Source organism: Anser cygnoides, chromosome 3 (assembly GCF_040182565.1).
Source record: "Anser cygnoides isolate HZ-2024a breed goose chromosome 3, Taihu_goose_T2T_genome, whole genome shotgun sequence".
NCBI classification, from domain to species: Eukaryota; Metazoa; Chordata; class Aves; order Anseriformes; family Anatidae; genus Anser; species Anser cygnoides.
The window spans coordinates 5,408,804-5,429,428 of NC_089875.1; the positions used below are offsets into that span (position 1 = coordinate 5,408,804).

Here is a 20,625-nt window from a genome sequence, read left to right on the forward strand (position 1 = left end):
CACCTTTTTGACACTGATGGCAACAGCTTCTTTTTGACCGTAATCATCTACAGTAAGGTCACTTCCAAATTTGTATTCTGGATGAGCTTCTTCTTCCTGGTCAGCTGCACAAAAAAGAAAGAAGGATCAGTGCAAAAACCACAGCAAACTGCTGTTTTAGTGTGAAACATGAAACAAATGATAGTTGAATACACAGGTTTGGTTACAGCATATCTTTATATAGAAATAGAATCCAGGGTATTAGATTTCCAAGGATTTAGTAGTAATAAATTACAGATAAGGCCTGAGATTCTTATGGCTTTGACATGGTTAATAAGGGAGATTTTTAGTGTATTTCTGAAGGAATCATTTTTTTTTTTTTTAAAAAAAGGCAAAAAACCACAAACAACAAAGAAACAAACAAACAAAAATGCACCAGCAATATAGGTTTGGGGTAATAACTAGAAATGAAGGCAGGGTTCTCTAACTAAAGATGAAAAAGGTTGCCTGCATCCAAACTCCTCATGTGGCTAGTCAGTCTCTCCTCATGTGCCCCTGTTACAGGGGATCCTTCCTGTTTTCTTTGAGGGTGATTTTCTATAAGAACGTGGTGTTCTCAAAGAAGCTAAAAAGGTCCCTTATGAACACAACATCATTAACCACATTACGCAGTTGGACTTAATCAATAATTTTAGAAAATACTTATTTGAGCCTCTTGGAGGTCTAGCACATAATTAATAATAGCATTATTAGAAATAAGCATTCCAATGGAAATCAGCTTGCCAAACAACAGAATCACCTCTGTGCTCTTAGGTCATTTGAAGAAAGACACTAAGAGGCCTCTCCAAAAAATCACTGTACTTCAGTCTCTTTCTGAACTGCAAGGACAGACACCATGGATCACCAAGAATATCTACCACATTGAACTCTACTGACTGTAACAGCAGTGACTTTGTGCTAGGAAGAAATCAAGGAGAGGATCAAGGGATAGGCTAAAGCTGGGACATCTGGCGTCAGATGGGTCACAGGCCAGCGGTACGGACACTTGCAGGTACTGAATGATTTATCTCTTCAGAAGGCGGACATAGGTGAGGTAAATCACAACCTAAAAATGTCTTTTTTCTCTGTTGGCCATAAAGACATTCTGCATCATTGGCTTATATGTAGATGTTTAAACTGAAGGCATCTGAAGTTTGGCAAGAAAAATCCTATCTTTGATTTTATCCTTATAAATGATAATGCAATAATCCAATCTGATGTTGACACAAGCATTATAAATAGTAAAAAAATCTCTTTTTGAAACAAAGATTACAGGTTCCCAGTCACTCTACCCCCTCCCTCCCTCAACACATATATGTACAGTGAAAATTGACTTTGTTTCTGTTCCAGTATGATTTTTGAACAGTAAGTAGAAGTTAAAAATTATCACTAGTACTAACTGAGCTCACATTTCTACCACAGCCTACAACAGAGCCAGGAGCAGCTGTAGTATCTATCTGAGATGAGATGGTAAGGCTGGAAGTCTGTATAAATGGTTCTACATTGAGCCCACACTTTCTGCTCCTGCCACAGGCTGTGACTCTGTGGGTAACGCACATACTACTGATGCCAGCCTACTGTTTTACAATAGGCAGTGTTTGAGAGCCCTTCTCTATGAAATCCTCACCACTTTCTATTTCTTCTTCATTATCATCCTCCAGGATATTTACAGGAGCAGCAGTTTCTCCAGCCTCCATCATCTTTTTCAAAGCATCAAGCTGTTCTGTTCATAAGAAAAATAAAAAGTAATCAGTCATGACATCAACAGTTTGTAGCACAATTAAATACATCAGAACAATCATAAATAATTCTCTGATCCTGAGAGCTACTTTTATTTAAAGGGATCTTTAAGATAGAGTTTTCAGTCAGCAATAAAATTTTACAGAGCATGAGTATCATTAGGCACGTACTGTTCTTAGATCTGAAAAGTGGTCAATAAGAGCTATATCCAAAGCTCACTGAAGTTACAGAAAATATTTCCATAGACTTCAAAGGCCTTTGGAGTGAGCATATTATTTCTTCAAAGAATAAGTAGACAGCTATCTCTTTGGTGGTTGATGTATGCAAATGGAGACAAGGCACTTGAATTTTCAATTGTGTTGCCATGTGTGTTTCAGCTAGACAGTATGAACACAATCATGTATCACTAAAGTCAGCAGAAGGTCTGCATGCTTATCTTTTACTGGAGAAGGACCAGGGTCTATCACTTCAGCCGTACTGGGAACTAAGATAGCAACATTATTATTACTGAAAGGAGATAAATATCAGAACTAGCAATAACAAGAAGAAGAGCAATTTGAAATTCCATTTCATTTTTTGCTTATCCTGGAAAAACACAGCAATGTAAACATACCAGTGTAGGCAGAATTTACTAGAGATCCTATCTGTGTTATATTTTAGCTTGAACAGCAATCTGATAAAGTCCCAGGGTTACATTTCCAGGTCTGTCTATGCCCTTGCTGAATGCAGATAGCAAGGCCTAAGCTCTGTCAGTCATATGAAACACAAGGGCAAACAAAGTATCATTTACATGTAATTCATATTCTTCAACAGAAATGTATGAGCAATTTGGAAGCCTTAGTAACGAAGTCCATTCAAATTAATCTAGACTTTTGTTTAAGACAAGATTACTTACTTTTTTCTACTTCAGGTTTCAACCTTTTATTCTTTATGAGAATCTTTCTTTTGAGGTCATTAGGAGAAGGTAAGGCTTTACCTGGATCAAGCTGTAAAATAATTTATAGAAAAGGTTTTAATAACATCTATTTGACCTCTCTATAACTCAACTGGGGATTTTGACTTTAGGACGGTAATGGTAAGGGGCAGTGAACAAGCAGTGCCACCTCAGGCACAACCCTTGGAGGCAGTCTGACTACAGTTGTCTCCTCTGATTCTTCCCTATTTCATGGGAAACCTGTGCTCATCCTCATCTACACTGGTTATAATGTCTCCCATTCTGTCCTGCCTAGCAGTAGGCACAGAAGAGACCTCCAACCATTCATCAGAGGACTTCCTACTTTCCTTCTCTACATGTGGCTCACATGCAGTTTAAGTCAGAGTTTAGCCCTTTTTAATTTCATCTCTAAATAACTCACCTTTTATAGTCCCTTCAAGCTGTAATAATGGAAGAGAGACTGCCCACATATGCAGAGTAAAAATGGGCTGGCACTGGTGAATGGAAAACTCTGCCCAGTCCTTAGCTAAGTGGTGAAGACTATTTTTGCCAGTAGGGCTACAGGGTCACATCTTCAGTATTCGTGAAAGCCAAATGGCAAGTCTGACATACACAGGAAGTACTACTAAAGGTTTTGTTCCAACTCCGGGAGGGAGAAAATATATTACTGGAAAAAAAAAAAAAAAAGTAAAAAAAATCCTCTGATTTAAGCCTCATCACATCACTGAGGCTAAGAAACAGATTTGGATATGATAAGTAACACACTCTCCACCTTAGGCTTGCTAAGGATATTGTAGAGGGAGTCACTGCTATAATGGATTGTGGTTCCCAGATAACTATAAATGATACAGGAGTAGAAAATATTGCCAGGACTAGTAAAAATTCTTAGAAGAAATGCTCAGATATTCTGATCCTTAAATCCAGCTCTGAGCTACACAGAAGCAGCACTGGGGACACAGAAACAAAAGAACAAAGCACCACAACTTGAAACCCAATAAAAGAAGCAGAGGTGACAATTAGCAACCAGGGAAAAAACAACAACAACAAAAAAAACCAGCCCAACTCCACAAGAATGGGTGCAAACCTCCTTCCAAGAAGGTAACAATATCCATAACTACCAGGGCTAGTGTAGTCATTAGAGTTTTGGCATGTTGGATGAAGACAAAATACAACTGTTCCTGAGAGTGCCTGGGTTGTAATTCCACTAGATGTCAGTGCCGCAGAGCTCATTCATCCCCAAGCACCCCCAAGCACAGGGCATAACTGCATGCCCATTTGGACGAATATTTCCTTCTCCTTAAAACTAAATCTGCTTCAGCCAGTGCTGTCTCTCTCTGAAGTCTGTCCTCCTCAGTCTGTAGAAGTACCAGAAAACAAGCACTCATACACAATTCAGGCTCCTTTGGCCATCTCTGCCACATTTGCTTTGGTAGCAGCTGGGGACTGAATTCACCCACAACAAGGAAGGGGTACAAACTGCAGAAGGCTCAGTACTGCTACAGAGCACAGGCAGCCAAGACTAATTACTGGGCCCTGAGGTAGAAGCATGGTTCTCTTTGGCCAGCTTTATTTTAGGCTTGCCTGAAAGCTGCTGGAGGTTGTCATTTATGAGGAATGTGGCAAGGTGCTACATATAGCAGGCAATTTTACAGGTTTAGTTCTCTCGGATGCACCTTTCATGGCAATGACCATCAGGTCACTGCACAGGTCACCAAGTCTGGTGAGTTGCTGTCCCTGCAACATGCAAGGAAACCCAAGAAAAGCACAGTTCTGAAGAAGATAATACCAGGAGGTCCCTTGCAGGAGACGACAAATAAAGCAGAATCCTCTTTGACATGGTCTCCCACAGCACTGAAGAGTGCCTGTAGGTTTTGGGTGGCTGCTGGCAGACAGTGAGCACATTGCTCAGGAGAGTAGCAAAGGACTGGGGGAGTAGTTGCAAGCAGTGGATAACAAGCTATTAAAGCCTCAAACACTGTGTTTGTGGAGGAGTGCCCGTTATTACTTCCTGCCACGCAGGAGAGTGAAGTGCATGCAGATTACAGTGCACTTGATAGTCCAAATGAGACTGCAGGGAACTCTGCTTAATTTAATTGTTAATGCAGTAGTGGAGGCCACCTAGACTTCAGGGTCTGATCTAGAGCATAAAGCATGCAAAGTGTAGCTGAAATAGAAGGTTTCCTGAACTGAAACCATGCAATTTAAAATTAATTGTTTTTCAACAGTGACTGGCAAGTTGCAGAGTTATGTATGACCTGGAAATACAATGTATGCGGTGTATTTTATATAGGAGCTGATATTGCATCACACATCAAGGGGATGGATTTCCCCAGGCTGCTTGCCAGAGCCCTGTACAGAAGAGATTGAACAATCAGATAAGGATGTTTGTACCAAAAAGCGTAGACATTCAAATACACTAGTCATTTTTGAAAGCACAGGACTGGTAGTGATCAGCACTCCAACTATAGGTGATAAGACCCCAGTTTATTGTCTCTTTTAAACACAGATAATGTAAAAAATAGAAACGCTGTCAGAAGGTAACATACTGGATGTGTTTCTAGAGGCTGCTTCAACAGGAGATCTCCAAAAAGATCTTCACAGTATTTTGACATCTTGTACTGCTGATATTTGCTGTAAAAGATGATGTTGGTTCATTTTTTAAATATAAAAAAGAAATCACTATTAGTCAGCAAAACAGAATAATACTAAGTAATGTAGACTTCCCAAATTATATACTACCCAATTTCTCTCAGCTGAGACACATTACTTTACTGTAATTAAACTGTCAATAAAGGTCTGTTATCTGACAGAGATGAATTTAATAAGACCAAGAAAATAGATTAACTGAATCCCACACAACTAATGGAACATGCAAATATATTTCACAGCTTTACCACAGATAAAAAATATTGCTATTATTAAGCTAGCTAAAAATTGACTATTAAAGTACATTCCCTTCCAAGTAACACCCAGCATATCTGCATAGCCCAACACACTTTTCAAGTACATTCAAATAGTAGCATTTTTGAGCTTTATCACCTTTCTCATCCATTGTACTAAAAAAAAATATTAAAAAGGGCACTATATACCTGCAGTGATTTTCAAATGAAAGAATGACGGGGTATTCTGATGTAACAAATGCTGTTTCCTTAATGGCTTGAATTACATCCTTTAAAATGCAATAATAGGATTCAAAATTAGAACAGATCAAATTACAATCATAATGAAAAAGATTTTTTTGTCCTCCTCCTCATCCTCAGAAACACAGAACTGAGTTTCACATGTGCCAACTGAAACCAGAACTAGAAAAAAAAAAAAGTATGCTCCTTCTTCTCTGTTTACCCCCCACAAACAACCTGTGCACCAGCACCCAACTGCAGCTGCAGTTTCTACTACCATCTCCATTCTGCCAGGAAGCATTTCTGTTCCCTGAATGACTCCTGCATCTTCAGGCTGTTTCCACAGCTAAGGAACTTCTCAGACAGCAGGGAGGATATTTACTCTGCTGTTCAAAGAGCCACCGAATGTGAAAATATTGGGCAAAGTAATCAAGCCTGCTTTCTGCATTTTTTGTGGAAAGGCAGCAGTAGCACAGGGGTATGTAACTTGAGCGGGAAATGAGCCTTAATATCTGGGAACAAGAAACCACGCCTATGCAATTTGTCAGTCTGTCAAAATGGAGCAGTGGCAGATGCTGAGGAGGAGAGGGGTGCCTTGCATGGATTCTTGTCCAGGGGTCCTACTGGGGTTTGTTGCCAGGTGGAGAGGTCAGGCATTTACCTTGAAAAGAATATCTGTACACATTGCTTTTCCATGCGTTATTATTGGTTCTTGGTCTTCACCTTTTCCATCCCAACAGTCCAGCTCAACACATCTAAAGACCCAAGAAAAATATCACCTTTCTTAGTGCTTCAGTACAGGTGAGCTGCCTGGGACAAGTTCTGAGCAGCGATGTTCAGAGCAGTAAGTTACCAAGCAGTTTTGGGCATTACGCAATTCCTTTTAAGCTGTACATGTGTAATTTCAGACTGCTTTTATTACTTCAGGTATTCTACCTTAAATACAGTATACGTGGGGCAAGATATTAATACCTGAAGAAAAAAATAGCACTGTAATACTCTTCTATTTATTATCTTACTCGGTTAACTGTGACACATACTAGTAGGTCAAGAAATCAAGCAGGAAATCATAAACATTCTCATTTACTCATAGGGTTCTTAATTACAAATCAAGAAGCACTCTGAAAGTCTTTGTTTGTCATTTTGATATCAAACTTATCTTTCTTACAACCCAACTCCAGACACCAATTTCTACATCCTACTGCCTTCCAATGTTTTTTGTGACAAAGTCTTAAATATGTATATTTTCATTTACCACATTGATATATTTATGCATTCAGTTATACACTATATCTTCACCAAAGTATACTATGTAGTCTTAAAGTATTAGATTCACAAATATTAAAAGACTTATCTACTGCTTCCAACCTGCATCCAGCCAAAAGTACTTGTCTGTACATCTCCACCGAAGACTTGCCACCAAACTGCCTGCCCGTTAAATATGTATTGTGAGAGGAACTGATAAAATAGTGAGCCAAAGGATGGTCCATTTCTTGATATAATTCCAAACGATCTAAGAAAACTGGTGCATTTTCATCTGACATCAAGTATCTGCAAAATCCATCACTTGATATGAGACCTAGAAGGCAGAAGAAATCATAGTAAATTACTACTTGAAATTTATAGTGGGTAGGATTCAAACTATCTTTCAGAACATGAACGCTAGCAAAAAAGGTATGTCTCTAAAGGTTTCTGCAAGCAAACACTTCTTTTCTTCCAGTGCTCCAAGCTGACCAGCAACTGTGTCCTTGATGCAAAATCTGACACTGTGTCCCCAGATAATAAAACCAGATGTACAAGAAAGAATCCTGACAGTAGATACGTTTTTTAAAAGTTTCCCAAATTTATTTCAGACCTCTTGGAAATATAAGTCAAAGAAAGACTCTAAATAATTAGCCACAATTCAGTTCCTGGCTAGAAGAATAAGCCAACATCAACCCCCGCTACAGCTTTGTGCTTGCAAAACCCTCTTCCTTGCAATTTAGTGAACAACACTTTCCTGTTCTAGATTAAGTCCCACCTTCATAAAACATGATTTTATATGTTCCATCCTAAACAGATGGCAACTTCTGTAGTATACACTTTTTTTATTTTGAAAAGCTTGTAAAACTCACTGGAATCAAGAGTAGTCAAAGAAGAGTGAATTAAAAAAAAGTCAGAATTAGAATCAGGTAATTAATACTAATATTTCTATTTCATACATGGCACATGCTCGATTCTTTCTAGAAGGAGTTGCCACGTTGTTCCCCATTTACTAAACCCCAACGTCAAGCTAACCTCTCCCATTTTGTACCAGGCTAGGCTGTCTGTGTGGCCACAGTGTAACTTGGATCAGGGAATTAATCCTTCTGAAAAATCACTGATTTTGAGGGGGAGATATCTTTCAGCAAATCAGTTTCCTGGTCTACTTCACTGGTTAGCCCTGCAAGTGCTTGCCCCTGACCACGAGGACCGTAATCTCCCTTCAAAAAGTTTGCAGGCTTCAGAAGAAATTCCCCAAATGCCTAAAAAATAGCAAATCCTGAATTTCCTCCCACATTTACCTTTACTCTTCAAGTCTTCATCTGGCTCATATGTCTCAATTATCTGCATTGCTCTTTTTGTGTCATAAAAGGGAAATAAAATTTCATTGAGCCGAGGATCTCGTTGATGCTAAGGTTAGAAAACAACAGAATTCAGCAAAACAATATAGTGCATGGCTACCATCCAAGAGCATTTCATTACTGCAGATGAGAAAGAAAGAAGTGGACATTTAAAAAAAAAAAAAAAAAGCCCTAAAACTTTCAGACTATCCAACAGCAACTTTAGCTTTAGACAGAAAACAAACCTTATCTTCCATAAGAAACTTAGGCAGCTTTATTATAAATATTTCCAAATAAATCCACTGTAACCGTATAACTGGTCTTACTGTTGCTTGTTCATGAAAATAATGACTGCACTTGGTATACATGCCAATGAAATGTTGACAATAGCTAAGCTCATCTTTATAAAATCTCTCTTCTTCCTTCCAATCTTTTGTGTAGATCATGTAAACTGGCAGGCTTGACTGATAGCACAGTAATCACCTCCGCAAAAATGCATGTCTTCAGCAATATCTATAGCTGAAGTAAAAATTGAAAGTAAAATAAAGCTGTACTATATATACATAATTTGAAACCTGAATTTAGAAATATGAAACTACTGATGTTTATTTGTGAATCCTAGAAACACTGTGCACTATTCAAAAAAAACTTAAATTCTTAGAAGAGATATATACAATTTAGAAGAACTTTATAGTATCCTCAATTCACAGTAATTTATGGTATTAAGATTTCATAATATATTTAGTATTTCTATGTATTCTAGATGCAATTTAGCAGTGATTTCTAATACACTAAAATTCAGAGGTTTTTTGTTTTGGTTTGGTTTTGCTCACAGTTGTGCTATATAACATTTGTTTTTCTCCACGCTGGATTAGAGCTGCACACTGTGTGCCTGATTCTCCATTAAAAGAAAATTAAAAACAGAATTGAACGGAGTAGTGGCATGTAAGCAGATGCAATAAAATGTAAAGAAATAAATATGACCATGAAAACACTCTTTTACCCCAGTAGATGCAGTTTTCAAGCTGCAGTTTAAGCAGAATTCAGAAATGTAACAGGCCACCCCCATATTGGTGATCAGTAATTTGGAGTGGACAGGATGGTGTTCACATGGCTTGGCACAGCATTATCAGCATTTGCTGTAATTCCTTATGTGTATGTATATATATATTTGACAGTTTTTCAGAAAGAAAAGTAGTTTCCAATCAAAAATAAGCACTTGATCTCTTTTCTTACAATCAATACATTGATGAATGTGCTTTATTGATTCCAAGAAATTACAACCAATGCCAATTTAATCATGCAGTTAAAGAGGGATCTTTCAAGTAAAGCTACTGACAGTATGCAGCATCTAAATTACAGCATTTTCATTGACTACAGATCGACTGTCTGGATATCTAAGTAAAACTCAGATGAAATATGAAATGAGAGCAGCTGGATGCAGGACATAACTTGCTAAGCAGCACAGAACAGCAATACAACACTGGCATGCAAAAGCACAGTCTAATATGACAAATGACAAGCTTTATATCATGAAAGACATTTCACTACTTCAAAAAAATTTAAGAAGTAGACAGAAAGGTTCTTACTCAAGAAGAGTACTCTTACCCATTCTTCTACAGTTAATCATAAGCATACAGAATAAAATAAATGGGATAAAGAAAAAAAGCCTCCTCTAGAATAAGACTCCAGAATTACTGTAAGTAGCTAAGAGCAAAATATTCTTCTTGTAGCAATGACCATTGCTCATTATCAACTTTTTTCCCCATTATAAAATCATGTCTCCATGTTTACTTAGTTTAAAAACCAAAGCAGATCTGACAACTGATGACGTGTTATTTTAAAAAAATGGAAGAATGCTTATTAGTGTATCTTGGGGAAATCTTCTGCATTACTGAGCTTGCTGGCACAGCTGTAACATAAAAGCTGACTGGAACTAAAAGCAAGAAGTTTCATCTAGAAAGACAACATGTCCCTGGACTAATTGCATATGTCCAGAGTTGCCTTTGCTTGGTCTAGTTACCATATGAAGTAGAGAACCCTTACCCTAGACATTCTTAACCACATAAGGGTGAACCATCTAAAAGAATGGGGAGAAAAAAAATCCTGTATAGTTCTGGAAAGAGAGAAAGACCATTTAGCCTCCCCGACCTGGCCTCCACTCTACTCTCTGAGCAGATATAAACTGAGATGTAAAGTAGCTTTTGTGCCCCAAATAATTTTACTTCTTGAATTTGTCCTGTGCAGTGGAGTAAGACTGGCATCCTTACGTGGAGATGAAAAAACAGAGGGAGACAGAAAGAGAGAGTAAATGAATGGGAATGAAAGAGGAAGAGCAAGCAAGAGAGTGGAAGGGAGGGAGGAAAGGAAGAAGAAAGGGAAGAAGACAGTGGGAAAGAGAGGGGGCAGTGGGAAAGAAAGGGAAAGAAAAGGATCTCCTCATACCTCCTTCCCAGGAGAAAGGTTGAATCCTGGTCAGATTCAGACTACTGAATTTCCACTTTGACATTTACTTAGCTTATAATTTATTGCTGCAAATGAATGGCAGGAGCAAATCTCAATAGTAGTGACCTCAGTTGTTTTTCTACTACATTTTCTTTTTTCTAAATTGGACTTAATAACAAAAACAACAAAAAAAAATTCTAAAACTTAAATTTCTAAAATCTTCCTAGAAGTTTTAATACTCATACACAACTAAATCAGCTGTCAGCCAGAAGCATTTAAAAGGCAAATAGAGATAGCATTTTGACTGGACAGATGCTCACCCTCCACTTATACCCAGTAACATACCATCATGCTCTCTTAAAAAGCTGTAATGCTTACAGTTTTTGTGGCCTGCCCTGGAGGCTATGGAATTCAAATTAATTTAGGCTAAAGACTCTCATGAATAATTGCCCTGCCAAGCAATTCTCTTCTCCTAAATTATCTTCTTGTATTTTCCAGCATTAAATATCACTACTAATTGCAGTACTGGCCTGTTGTAAAGGGGACAGAAATGATCACATCAGGTGGGAGAATTTAGTTTATTTAGTGCATTTCAAATCATGACCAAAATTTTAAACGCCAAATATATTTGAAGACCAAAATACCTTAAGCACTAATCCAAAGGCATTGGTTTCAAGTCACCAGACTAAATGTGCCATTCTATAAAACTTTTCTACATTTTTTTCCCAGCTCTAGTCACCAACTAAAGGGAAACAACCATTAGTCATGAAGTATTAATCACAGAATCACAGAACTGTAGGGGTTGGAAGGGACCTCGAGAGATTATTGAGTCAACCCCCCTGCCAAAGCAGGTTTCCTAGAGCAAATTGCACACATAGGTGCCCAGATGGGTCTTGAATATCTCCAGAGAAGGAGACTCCACAATCTCCCTGGGCAGCCCTCGCTGTGAAGTTCTTTTGCATGTTGGTGCAGAACTTCCTGTGCTCCATTTTGTGGCCGTTGCCCCTTGTCCTGTCCCCACAAACCACTGAAAAGAGGTTGGCCATATCGCTTTGTCTCCCACACTTCAGGTCTTTATAAACATTGATAAGATCCCCTCTCAGTCTTCTTTTCTGAAGGCTGAACAGACCCAGGTCTCTCAGCCTCCCCTCACAGGGGAGGTGCTCTTCTTTTTGAATATTCTCTTTTATATGTACTTTGGTTCGATGAAGAATGAGTGCATTCCCAACTGAAAAAGAAAATTTTACTCTGAAATTGATCTACGAATTCTGAATATGATCTATTTGATTTTTCTATCGGGGAACTTATTGCTTGAATCTTAATATAACAGTATCAGAAATATATACATTTCTGATATAAATACAAATGGATTTGTAAATAGTAAAATAATTTTAGAAGGAAAGAATTTTGGTAAGGCTTTTGGTCCCTAAAAGATCATGCATCATGCAGAGAAGTAAAGCAGCTACCCGTGTTCTATATGACAAGAATCTATTGGTACAAACCCAGGTAGAATGTACTTATTTTCCATGTGTAAGTTCTTGTTAAATCTACATAGTGCATTTGCTGTTGCAATTCTGATAGAGTCAGCCTTCCACAACTTACTGGGCTTTAGGAATAGGAAAAAAAAAAAAAAAAAAGAAACCCCTCACACTGTTTATTCGCACACTCATGATGTTTTTAAGAAATACTAAATACTCTTGCCAACAACTGTATTCTGGAAATACAGCAATAAAAATATTTCCTCTTATGCTGCACACATACTATTTTAAAAATCATATACAAACCCTTAAAATACCCTCTTAGCTCTTAGATTTGTAATAGATAGAAATATACTGTACAGTAGAATCAAACCAATGTTTTTAAAAGCCTACTTCATTTCTTCTATTATTCAAAGGCATAAGCAGATATATTTATCTGTGGCCTTTAGGTAAAAATAATTGCTTATAATAAAATACTGGATGTATTTTTAATAAAAACGCATCGAATGTAACAGTATAAAATGTATTAAACATACACAACACAAGACAACAAGCAAATAATCTACAGAAGCAATCTGCAAAAGCCAACATGTAGGAAGCACAAGAACATATAAGGTTGGAGCTGATTTTTGCACCTGGATGTTACCATAATGGAAAGATCAGCAGATCAGAAGCATAGCAAATCATGGCATGATACATGCAATGGATAGACTGGAAGAAGCAAGCCACTGCAGACAGACTTGTATGGTAGTTAATGTATGAAAAAGCTTACTTCATTTAGAAAGCTCACTAATTGGTCTACCGTTAAATAATCAGTTTTGTCTCCATTGCTGAAAAGAAATTTATTAGAGAATGTAAGTTTTCATATATGATGCTACAAGTAGGTATGATTTACATGTTGACATCGTCAATACTTCTAAAACCTTCCACTTCTCTGCCTAAAATAACTTTATAATCTCAAAATGAACAGTCACAGAAAACAAACTGTCTATGCTTGACACAATGTATCTCCTTTACTTGCTATAATTTAACACACATTACTTCATAAAACAACATGTAAGTCCTCCAGCTGAGAATAAATTGAAGGAAGAAACTTTTAAAACATCAAATTTCTTACTTAATTTAGTTAGTTTACATAGTGTGTTAATCACCTAAAGGAGCAAGTTAAAATTACAGTAGTTAGTAAAGCCAATGCAAAAAAAAAAAAAAGTTCCAGGTGCTTCTTCTAACTCATGTAAAAGTTGCTCTAAATACAGAGTGAACTTTTACATTAACAATCTGAGAGGGAAGGAAGGGGAAAAACATAGACTTAAGGCTTGTCTTAACATATTGCTGATGATACTAGGATTCAAGGTTAAACAATCTTTACAGCATTCTGTCACTATTAGATATGGACTAAAATTACAATAAAATTAGTTTAAAGGAAGATTATATTATATTTGAACTTACATCTTCTTAAAGAGGTCCTCTATGTCAGTTCGGGGACATATCTTTTGGGTGAGCTCATAAAATTTGTCATAAGTAAATGCTGCAGGCTCAATTTCATCATTCTGCAACAAAATGCAAAGGCACATTTGTTCAGCAAAAGACTGCTTATATGCTTTATTCCTAAGAGTGTTATCTTACACCACAAAAAGCAATCAAATACTGTTTTAGCTCTTTACCCATTATACATTTACTTTACCTAGTTTATTTTGTATTTTTTCCAAACAGTTCTCAATTCATCTTTATCACAGATCTGTCAGTTGTTCACATATTCTGACCTCACAGCAACATTAATTCTACATACACAGATTTGGAACCCAGTGTTTATTTTTTCTAATGAAGCTTAAAAAAAAATATCCAAACTACTGTATTAACTTCAAGATACTTATGCTGAAGCCAAGACACTTCAAGAAAATGTCTCAGGTTTGGTACAGTGGTTTTAAATAGCAAAGCAGCTCTCTTACAGGGGTGCATAAAATTTCCATGAGAGGGAATGCACAGCTAACACATTCAGTATCGTGCCCTTCTTTGGCTGAACAAGATGAGAACTGCAGCTGTGAGGAAAAAAAAAAAAATCACCCTTGGTGTCAAGCACCGCAACCGCTGGACACTCAGTTTTCTACGCTCCCCCTCCCTGGCTGGAGACAGCGAGCTGCTGAGCCTGCAGGCTGCCTCCCACCAGCCTTGGCAGGTGCCAAGCCAAAAACTATGGGCTGGAGTCTCCAAAATGAAAAAAGGGAGACTTGGCAGGGAGCAAAGGTGAAGAAACCAACCATGACTGTAGCCAGCTGTCACCCCTCTGGGGCTGCTGACAGGGGCTCCAGCTGCAAGCAGGACAGAGCTGGAGAGCAGTTCTTCAGTGGAGGGGAGCAAAAAGCAGGAGGAATCCAAGAAACACAACTGAGAGGGCAGCATGCAGCCATGTTCTGCACTCATGTGCTTTGTATAAACGCATGGGGCGAGGCAGTTATTACAGAAAAGAAGAGAAGCCTCATTTAAGAGGTTTAAGGATCGCTATGTCATAAACATTTGATTACATTTTGATTTTAGTAAACAACCTACAGTGATGAATAAGCTACTCACGAACAATACGCATGTTTTTGCATGATGCATATGACTTTGATCACAGATATGAATATGAATGATTCATCAGTTTATTAATGTACAAAGAATTTATTCAAAAATGCAAAATACCTTTCCACTGGGAAGACCTAATTCCTTAAGTGCCTGAAAGATCACTTTTTCTGTTTTACCTGATGCAAAGGTTCTGGTAATGCTAAAACAAAAGAGTGGGGGAAAAAAAGGGAAAAATGTTAGTAACTTCTTAAACAATCAGTTCTCTCTCTCTCTTGCTTTTTACTGCCAACATTTTCCTCCAACTTCAACTGATGAATATAAGCATCTTCCAAGTAGTAGTGCAGCTGAAAAAATGCTCCATGTTTCACAGAGCAGCAGTGTTCTGCCTGCAAGCTATCCATTAGAAAACATCAAAATAATGAACTGCAAAAAGAACAGAAGAGTTGCTGTTTTTTTCAGTATACTGGGATATGGAGCTGTGAAAAGCATTATTCTTTTGGATCTTTTCACCTCCACACATAGATAAATGACTGTGTTTAAAAAGTAGCAGATTCAACAAGAGAGAAGACTCATGGCTCCAGGCTTTCCTGCTTGCGGTGACTTCTCTTCCTTTCCAAGCATTAACCTATGCCTCCCACATCACCCTTAAGGTAGGCCTGAACCATTCTCAATGGCAGGTTCCTTCCTCTTTCCTTTTCAAGCAGTCTCTGCTAGCCAGGGACTCCCAGATACATGTCAGATCTTATTCCCTGCTCCCTCACCAGCTGCAGTGTTCACTCCTCCCTTCGAATGCTCCCTTGCCTTGCACGCATTATGAATGCCCCTGTTCTAGATGTACTATGCATTTAAGTAGGTTTCCACCAAACTGATTAACATCCATTTGCTTCCACAAAACAATAATTCCATTTAAAGCTTAGATATTTGGCATGTTTAATGTAAAAACATTTGGTCTATTTCTGTTTCCATTTGAGACAAGTTTGAACAGCCTCTACCTCTGGAAAAGTAGATCCAAATTTGACACTCTCCTCCTTTCCAGGGTCTAAGCTAAAAAGATGCATCCCAGAACTCCTTGATTTTGATGTCTCAATCTGGAGGGGAAAACTGAGGTCTGTATCCGGTATCTATTGCTAATGCTAAGAAAACCTGTATTGTGGGAAATACCCTATAGCTGCCTCATGAGAATAAGTTGCTTGTTATCATCAAGACAATCGTTTGCGGACTCTTTTTGTTAGTCTCATGCATACTAAATGATTTCACAAGGTGAAAGATGTGAAATCAACAGTTGCTGTTATTTGTTGCCATAGCAATTCACAGTTGTTCTACTCTCCAAAACACTCTAAGACTCCTATGTAAATATTTTCATACTAATAAAATGAAGATCAGGAAGCCAAAGATCCAAGTGATAAAGTAGTATTTTAACCTATCTTGGCTATTTTTTTACTGGGTTCTTACAACAGGTTCCCATCTCCCTATTTAGGTACATAATTAAGTTATTTGACTTCCAAAGCTAAGTACTGTGATGTTTTCACTGAATTATAGAATGAGCTTAACTTTAGGCACCTGTTTCTTAAAAAAAATATACATCTCAAGCAGCTATTTTCTCCCAATGCTATGACACTGAATAACATCAGGTCTATAATTTATAATCTGTCTCCAACCCTGTAAAAATTCTATGCCTGTTCTAATGAATCAGGCCCCAATAATAAATATAATGCCAAAAGTGTAATATTGGCATAAGTAATTACTCAGAAATGGAGAGCCAAGATCCCATGGCTGCAGAAAACTTCTTTTTGATATCAAACTATTTACTTCACTAAAGATAACAGCAAATATAGCAATGATTTGTAAATAGAGCAGCAGTCTAGAAACAAGTACATGAATTAAAAAAGAGTTTAAAAGTATACTTTCATTTTGCTAAGGGTACTGTAAATAAAACTATTTTTTATTCTATCTGAAGAGACTTCATCCTAGCATATTTACATTCATCTTGTAGTATACCTTGGAAAAAAATTGGATTATTTCTGACACAAGCAAGTTGCTGGTTGATAGACACCTACAGGTGTTAACTCCTCATGTTCTATGGTAGATTTTTTTTTTCTTTCTTACCTTTTTTTTTTTGTTGTTTGTGAGGGTGGGGGACAATGTATCAATGTGCTCTTTCATTTTTTAAAATACTTCAAATCTAGGACTGAGGGTTATCAATCTACCTTGCCTTTTGATGGATTCAATAACTTGGTTATTTCAAAATATTTACCACTTTCAAATCATTATTTCAAATATCAAATCAACACAGATACTATTCAAAACAATCACTTATTCTGGCTACACTGAATTTATCAGTTTGGCTAGAACTGGAAGTACCACTGTGTATACTGTCCAAAAAAATCATCTAAAACTACGATTTCCAACCATCATCTAACTATAGGAGCAGACATTTCTTCCAGGCACTCTGGAGTAATCAATACAAAGCTTATTTACTAAAATGTGTAATTTCAAATTAACTTAATTAAACCAGTATGAAACAAATGTAGTCTTTGTGCTTTTTTTTCTCTTTTTCTCTTTTTCTCTTTAATCTTTATAGTTAGATGCTAAATTAGCTCAAACTCTTTTAAATGTAGTCATACCAATGGATGATCATAGGTTGACCTAATTTCATTTCCAGCCAGGCTCTATCTGAACAGGCACAACTTTCACATACAGAAAACCTGTTTTCTGCCAATGGAAAGCTGCAGAAACAGAGTATTTTTTTTATGTTAACAAGCACTGACTTTTTCTGTTATCATTTATAGTAGTTTGAAAATCTGAAAATACAAAATATTTTAACCAGTGTTCTCCTAAGGCTTTTGCACTACTAACTGCTAGTATTTCTTCTCTCTCAAACACATTACATTGATAGTAATAAATATATGCCCCAGAGTAGGTTCAAATCCAATAGCAGCTGAGAAGAATCTCCATGACCTTACAACCCCAACAGTACTAACAAGGAGTCAGGAATATTTGCACCATTTACCACTGACAGCCTAAGGATTTTCACCTTCTCAAACTTTGTCATTTTCTATGCCCATGTGTTGGCTGCAACAATCTGTATTAAACCTAGAAAGAAATGCAGAGCTCTGACTTCCCAGGTGAGATTTTTTCCTCGGGATTTTACTTCATTTCTGTGTAGAAGTGAACTAAAGGGGATCTTGCGATACACATTCCTATAGCTTAACCGACCTGCTAGGTATTCTCCGAGAGGATACCATTCCTATCTGTATCCCCAGAGCTACAGTCACTGCTATAGGGGTCTCTGAGCAGCAGGAGGAGGTGGATGTTTGACAGAGCACAGCTGACTAGAAGACACTGAATTTTAAAACAAGGAGGTAATATGGGAGGGACTGACCATAGCAATCTGGAGGTCTGTTGAATGTGAAGCATCAGTAGTTTAAATCTGTAGGAAGATTTACTTGGGTAAACAACGTGAAACTCAGTGCATAGCAGAAGCATTCTGCCCAAATTTCCTGGTGCTTCTTGACTTGCCTTCCTTCAGCTGGTTTCCTCACCCGCGTACCCTTTTCCTCATGAATCTAGCTCCTCCTATTCCTTGTCTTCTCTCCCATACTCTTCCTTTGCACTAAGTGCTTGTGGGAAGAGGAGAGGTTACCCAGTGATGAGAGATCTGTGTGCCTGTGTCTCACTTCATAATAAGCAGGTGTTGCTGGACCAGGCCACTTTCATTTCACTGTCCTCCATCAGGGCTCTGCTGCGGAGGGGACGACAGAGCTCTGGTTCAACCTTTTTTCCAAGACAGGTCTAGAGAACAGTCTGATTTTTCCCGTTCGTTGTCATTCCTCTTGCTGACATCTCTCCTATTCCTTTCAGCCCATGATACAGTGCTTACTGGATGAGCACAAAAAGGTTGCCACATTTTACCCACAACAACGTAAAGAATTCCTTGAAGATGTAAAGATTCAGGTTCCCTCAGCACAGCATGGGATAGTAGATTCTTTACAAATTCACACTGCAAATCACTTTTGCAAGAAATTAACCTTCTAGAGACCAATTTGTGTCAACCTGGCACTCTTGGAACTGGAAACACTTTTAAGAAAAACTATTCAACTTTAAGAGACTGTTTAAGTCTTCCACAATCCAAACTCTAAATCTGACAGGATGATTTAATTCACTGGAATAACAAGCCAGTGGACTGGACTCTCTTCAGCAATATGCGGCCTTGTCTGCATAAGTAAATTAGTCTGCTATAGCACAGCAGAGAGAACTTGTGCCTCCCTAAATGAAAGGTAAAATATTTCAAGGTGGAAAAAGTTTCAGACAAGCTAGCACACTATTCATTCAATTCTGAGGAATAAAGCTCTGTGTTCAAACACAGACATAAAGCTCTGACATCTTGAAAATGAATTTGCTCCTCTAGTACTGTTCCCACATCTTTACCTTTCAGTTGATATTACTCATGGGACCTCAGCACAGGAGATGCCTCATGGCAGTTCAGTTCAAGTTTCGGGAATAGGCAGGAGCTTGGCAATGTGAAAGCAGAAAAATTAATACACTGAAGCAGCCTTAACATTGTCAAGGTGTTACTTGAATAATGAAACTGAAGAAACCTGGAGGGCAGCATAGCAGGCCCTTTATCTTTTTGCAGATTCTGAAGATGCATAATCCTCTCCTTCTTGCATGGAAAAAAAATATCTGTAAGGTTTACTTTACAAAGTCCTTTTTATTGTTCTTTTCTGTGTGTTCCTCCTCATGAAAAATCAGCATGCTCCAAAAGTGGGGGTTTCACATACTGGATGAGAAGGAAAGAAGCTCAATGTATTGGCAAGAACGTCTAGAGCAGGGCAGGGAGAATTATTTGCCTAGCCAGAGAAGACTGAAAATCAGTAACTTGAAATAGTTAATAGCTGTACAGAAAATACACTGTTCTAGTTTTTCAGTCACTGACAACTAACCAAATGATTCATTTACCATGTGGAGAAAACCAAATGTTATCCTGGGGGTTCCTATAAAAGCAGAAATAATTTTGGCAGAGCCGTATCTCTCTCTTTTACGAGGAACTACATTTTACAATGTACCTCTTTGTCCCCTACTTAACTGGCCTGCATTTTTATATAGCTCTTCTGTTAAGTATTTTATGAAAAACCCTTCCCAGAGTTTGAAGAGTTGTAAGCTGAGAAAGCTGATGCTCTTAGCTCTTCGTGACTGAAAACAATTACAAGAACTCATATCTTTAAAACGGACTAAGAGAAAAATCATTGGGCTGATAAGAAGTCCTCCCTAGTTTCCAAGGAGGCATGAAACTCAGCTCAGTATATCTAGTTCTATGCTTGTTCTTATATACGTGTTAGACAGTGATAAAATTGGTATTGTATTTAGTTACTAAGCCATAGAATTGTTATTAACATTATATAACCAGCACGTGATAAAAACTTGAATGCCCAATTGAGCTTACCTCCGAACTGGAATTTTCCCATTTGTATTTGTTAGAAAGGCCAGCTTCATCCAACTGAAATTAAGAAACAAATATTTTAAAAATACTATTTGTTAAAATTAGGATACTTATATTAAGCTTCAGATTACTGACATCCTTGTGAAATGAGTATAAGGAGATGATTGTTTGGTAATAAAAAATACTTCTCTGTAGTCTTTTAGTGTTTGAGGCAGAGCAGTTCTTTAATTGTAAGGGCAAAAAGCAGCCCCAAAGAATCAGCATATCAGTTAACAGGAGTTTGAAAAGAAGAAAGACTCATGGGATT

The 20,625-nt window shown here is 37.7% G+C and overlaps 1 protein-coding gene across 16 annotated transcripts in view; it reads right to left on the reverse strand.

Annotated features, from left to right (window-relative positions):
• Positions 1–20,625, reverse strand: part of PLCB4 (phospholipase C beta 4) — a 202,001-nt gene that overhangs the window by 55,145 nt on the left and 126,231 nt on the right. For all 16 annotated transcript variants that reach the window (XR_010830808.1, XM_048060780.2, XM_048060775.2 and 13 more), the window contains 12 exons: positions 20,322–20,375; positions 14,996–15,077; positions 13,766–13,866; positions 13,089–13,146; positions 8,355–8,463; positions 7,180–7,390; positions 6,473–6,566; positions 5,782–5,861; positions 5,239–5,323; positions 2,654–2,744; positions 1,646–1,741; positions 4–104 (listed from right to left, as the gene is read on the reverse strand). Coding sequence is in view for 15 of the 16 variants with exons in the window: in XM_048060780.2 (XP_047916737.1) it covers positions 4–104; positions 1,646–1,741; positions 2,654–2,744; positions 5,239–5,323; positions 5,782–5,861; positions 6,473–6,566; positions 7,180–7,390; positions 8,355–8,463; positions 13,089–13,146; positions 13,766–13,866; positions 14,996–15,077; positions 20,322–20,375 (1,162 nt within the window). In the remaining variant the exon portion in view is untranslated. The remainder of the gene's footprint in view (positions 1–3; positions 105–1,645; positions 1,742–2,653; positions 2,745–5,238; positions 5,324–5,781; positions 5,862–6,472; positions 6,567–7,179; positions 7,391–8,354; positions 8,464–13,088; positions 13,147–13,765; positions 13,867–14,995; positions 15,078–20,321; positions 20,376–20,625) is intronic.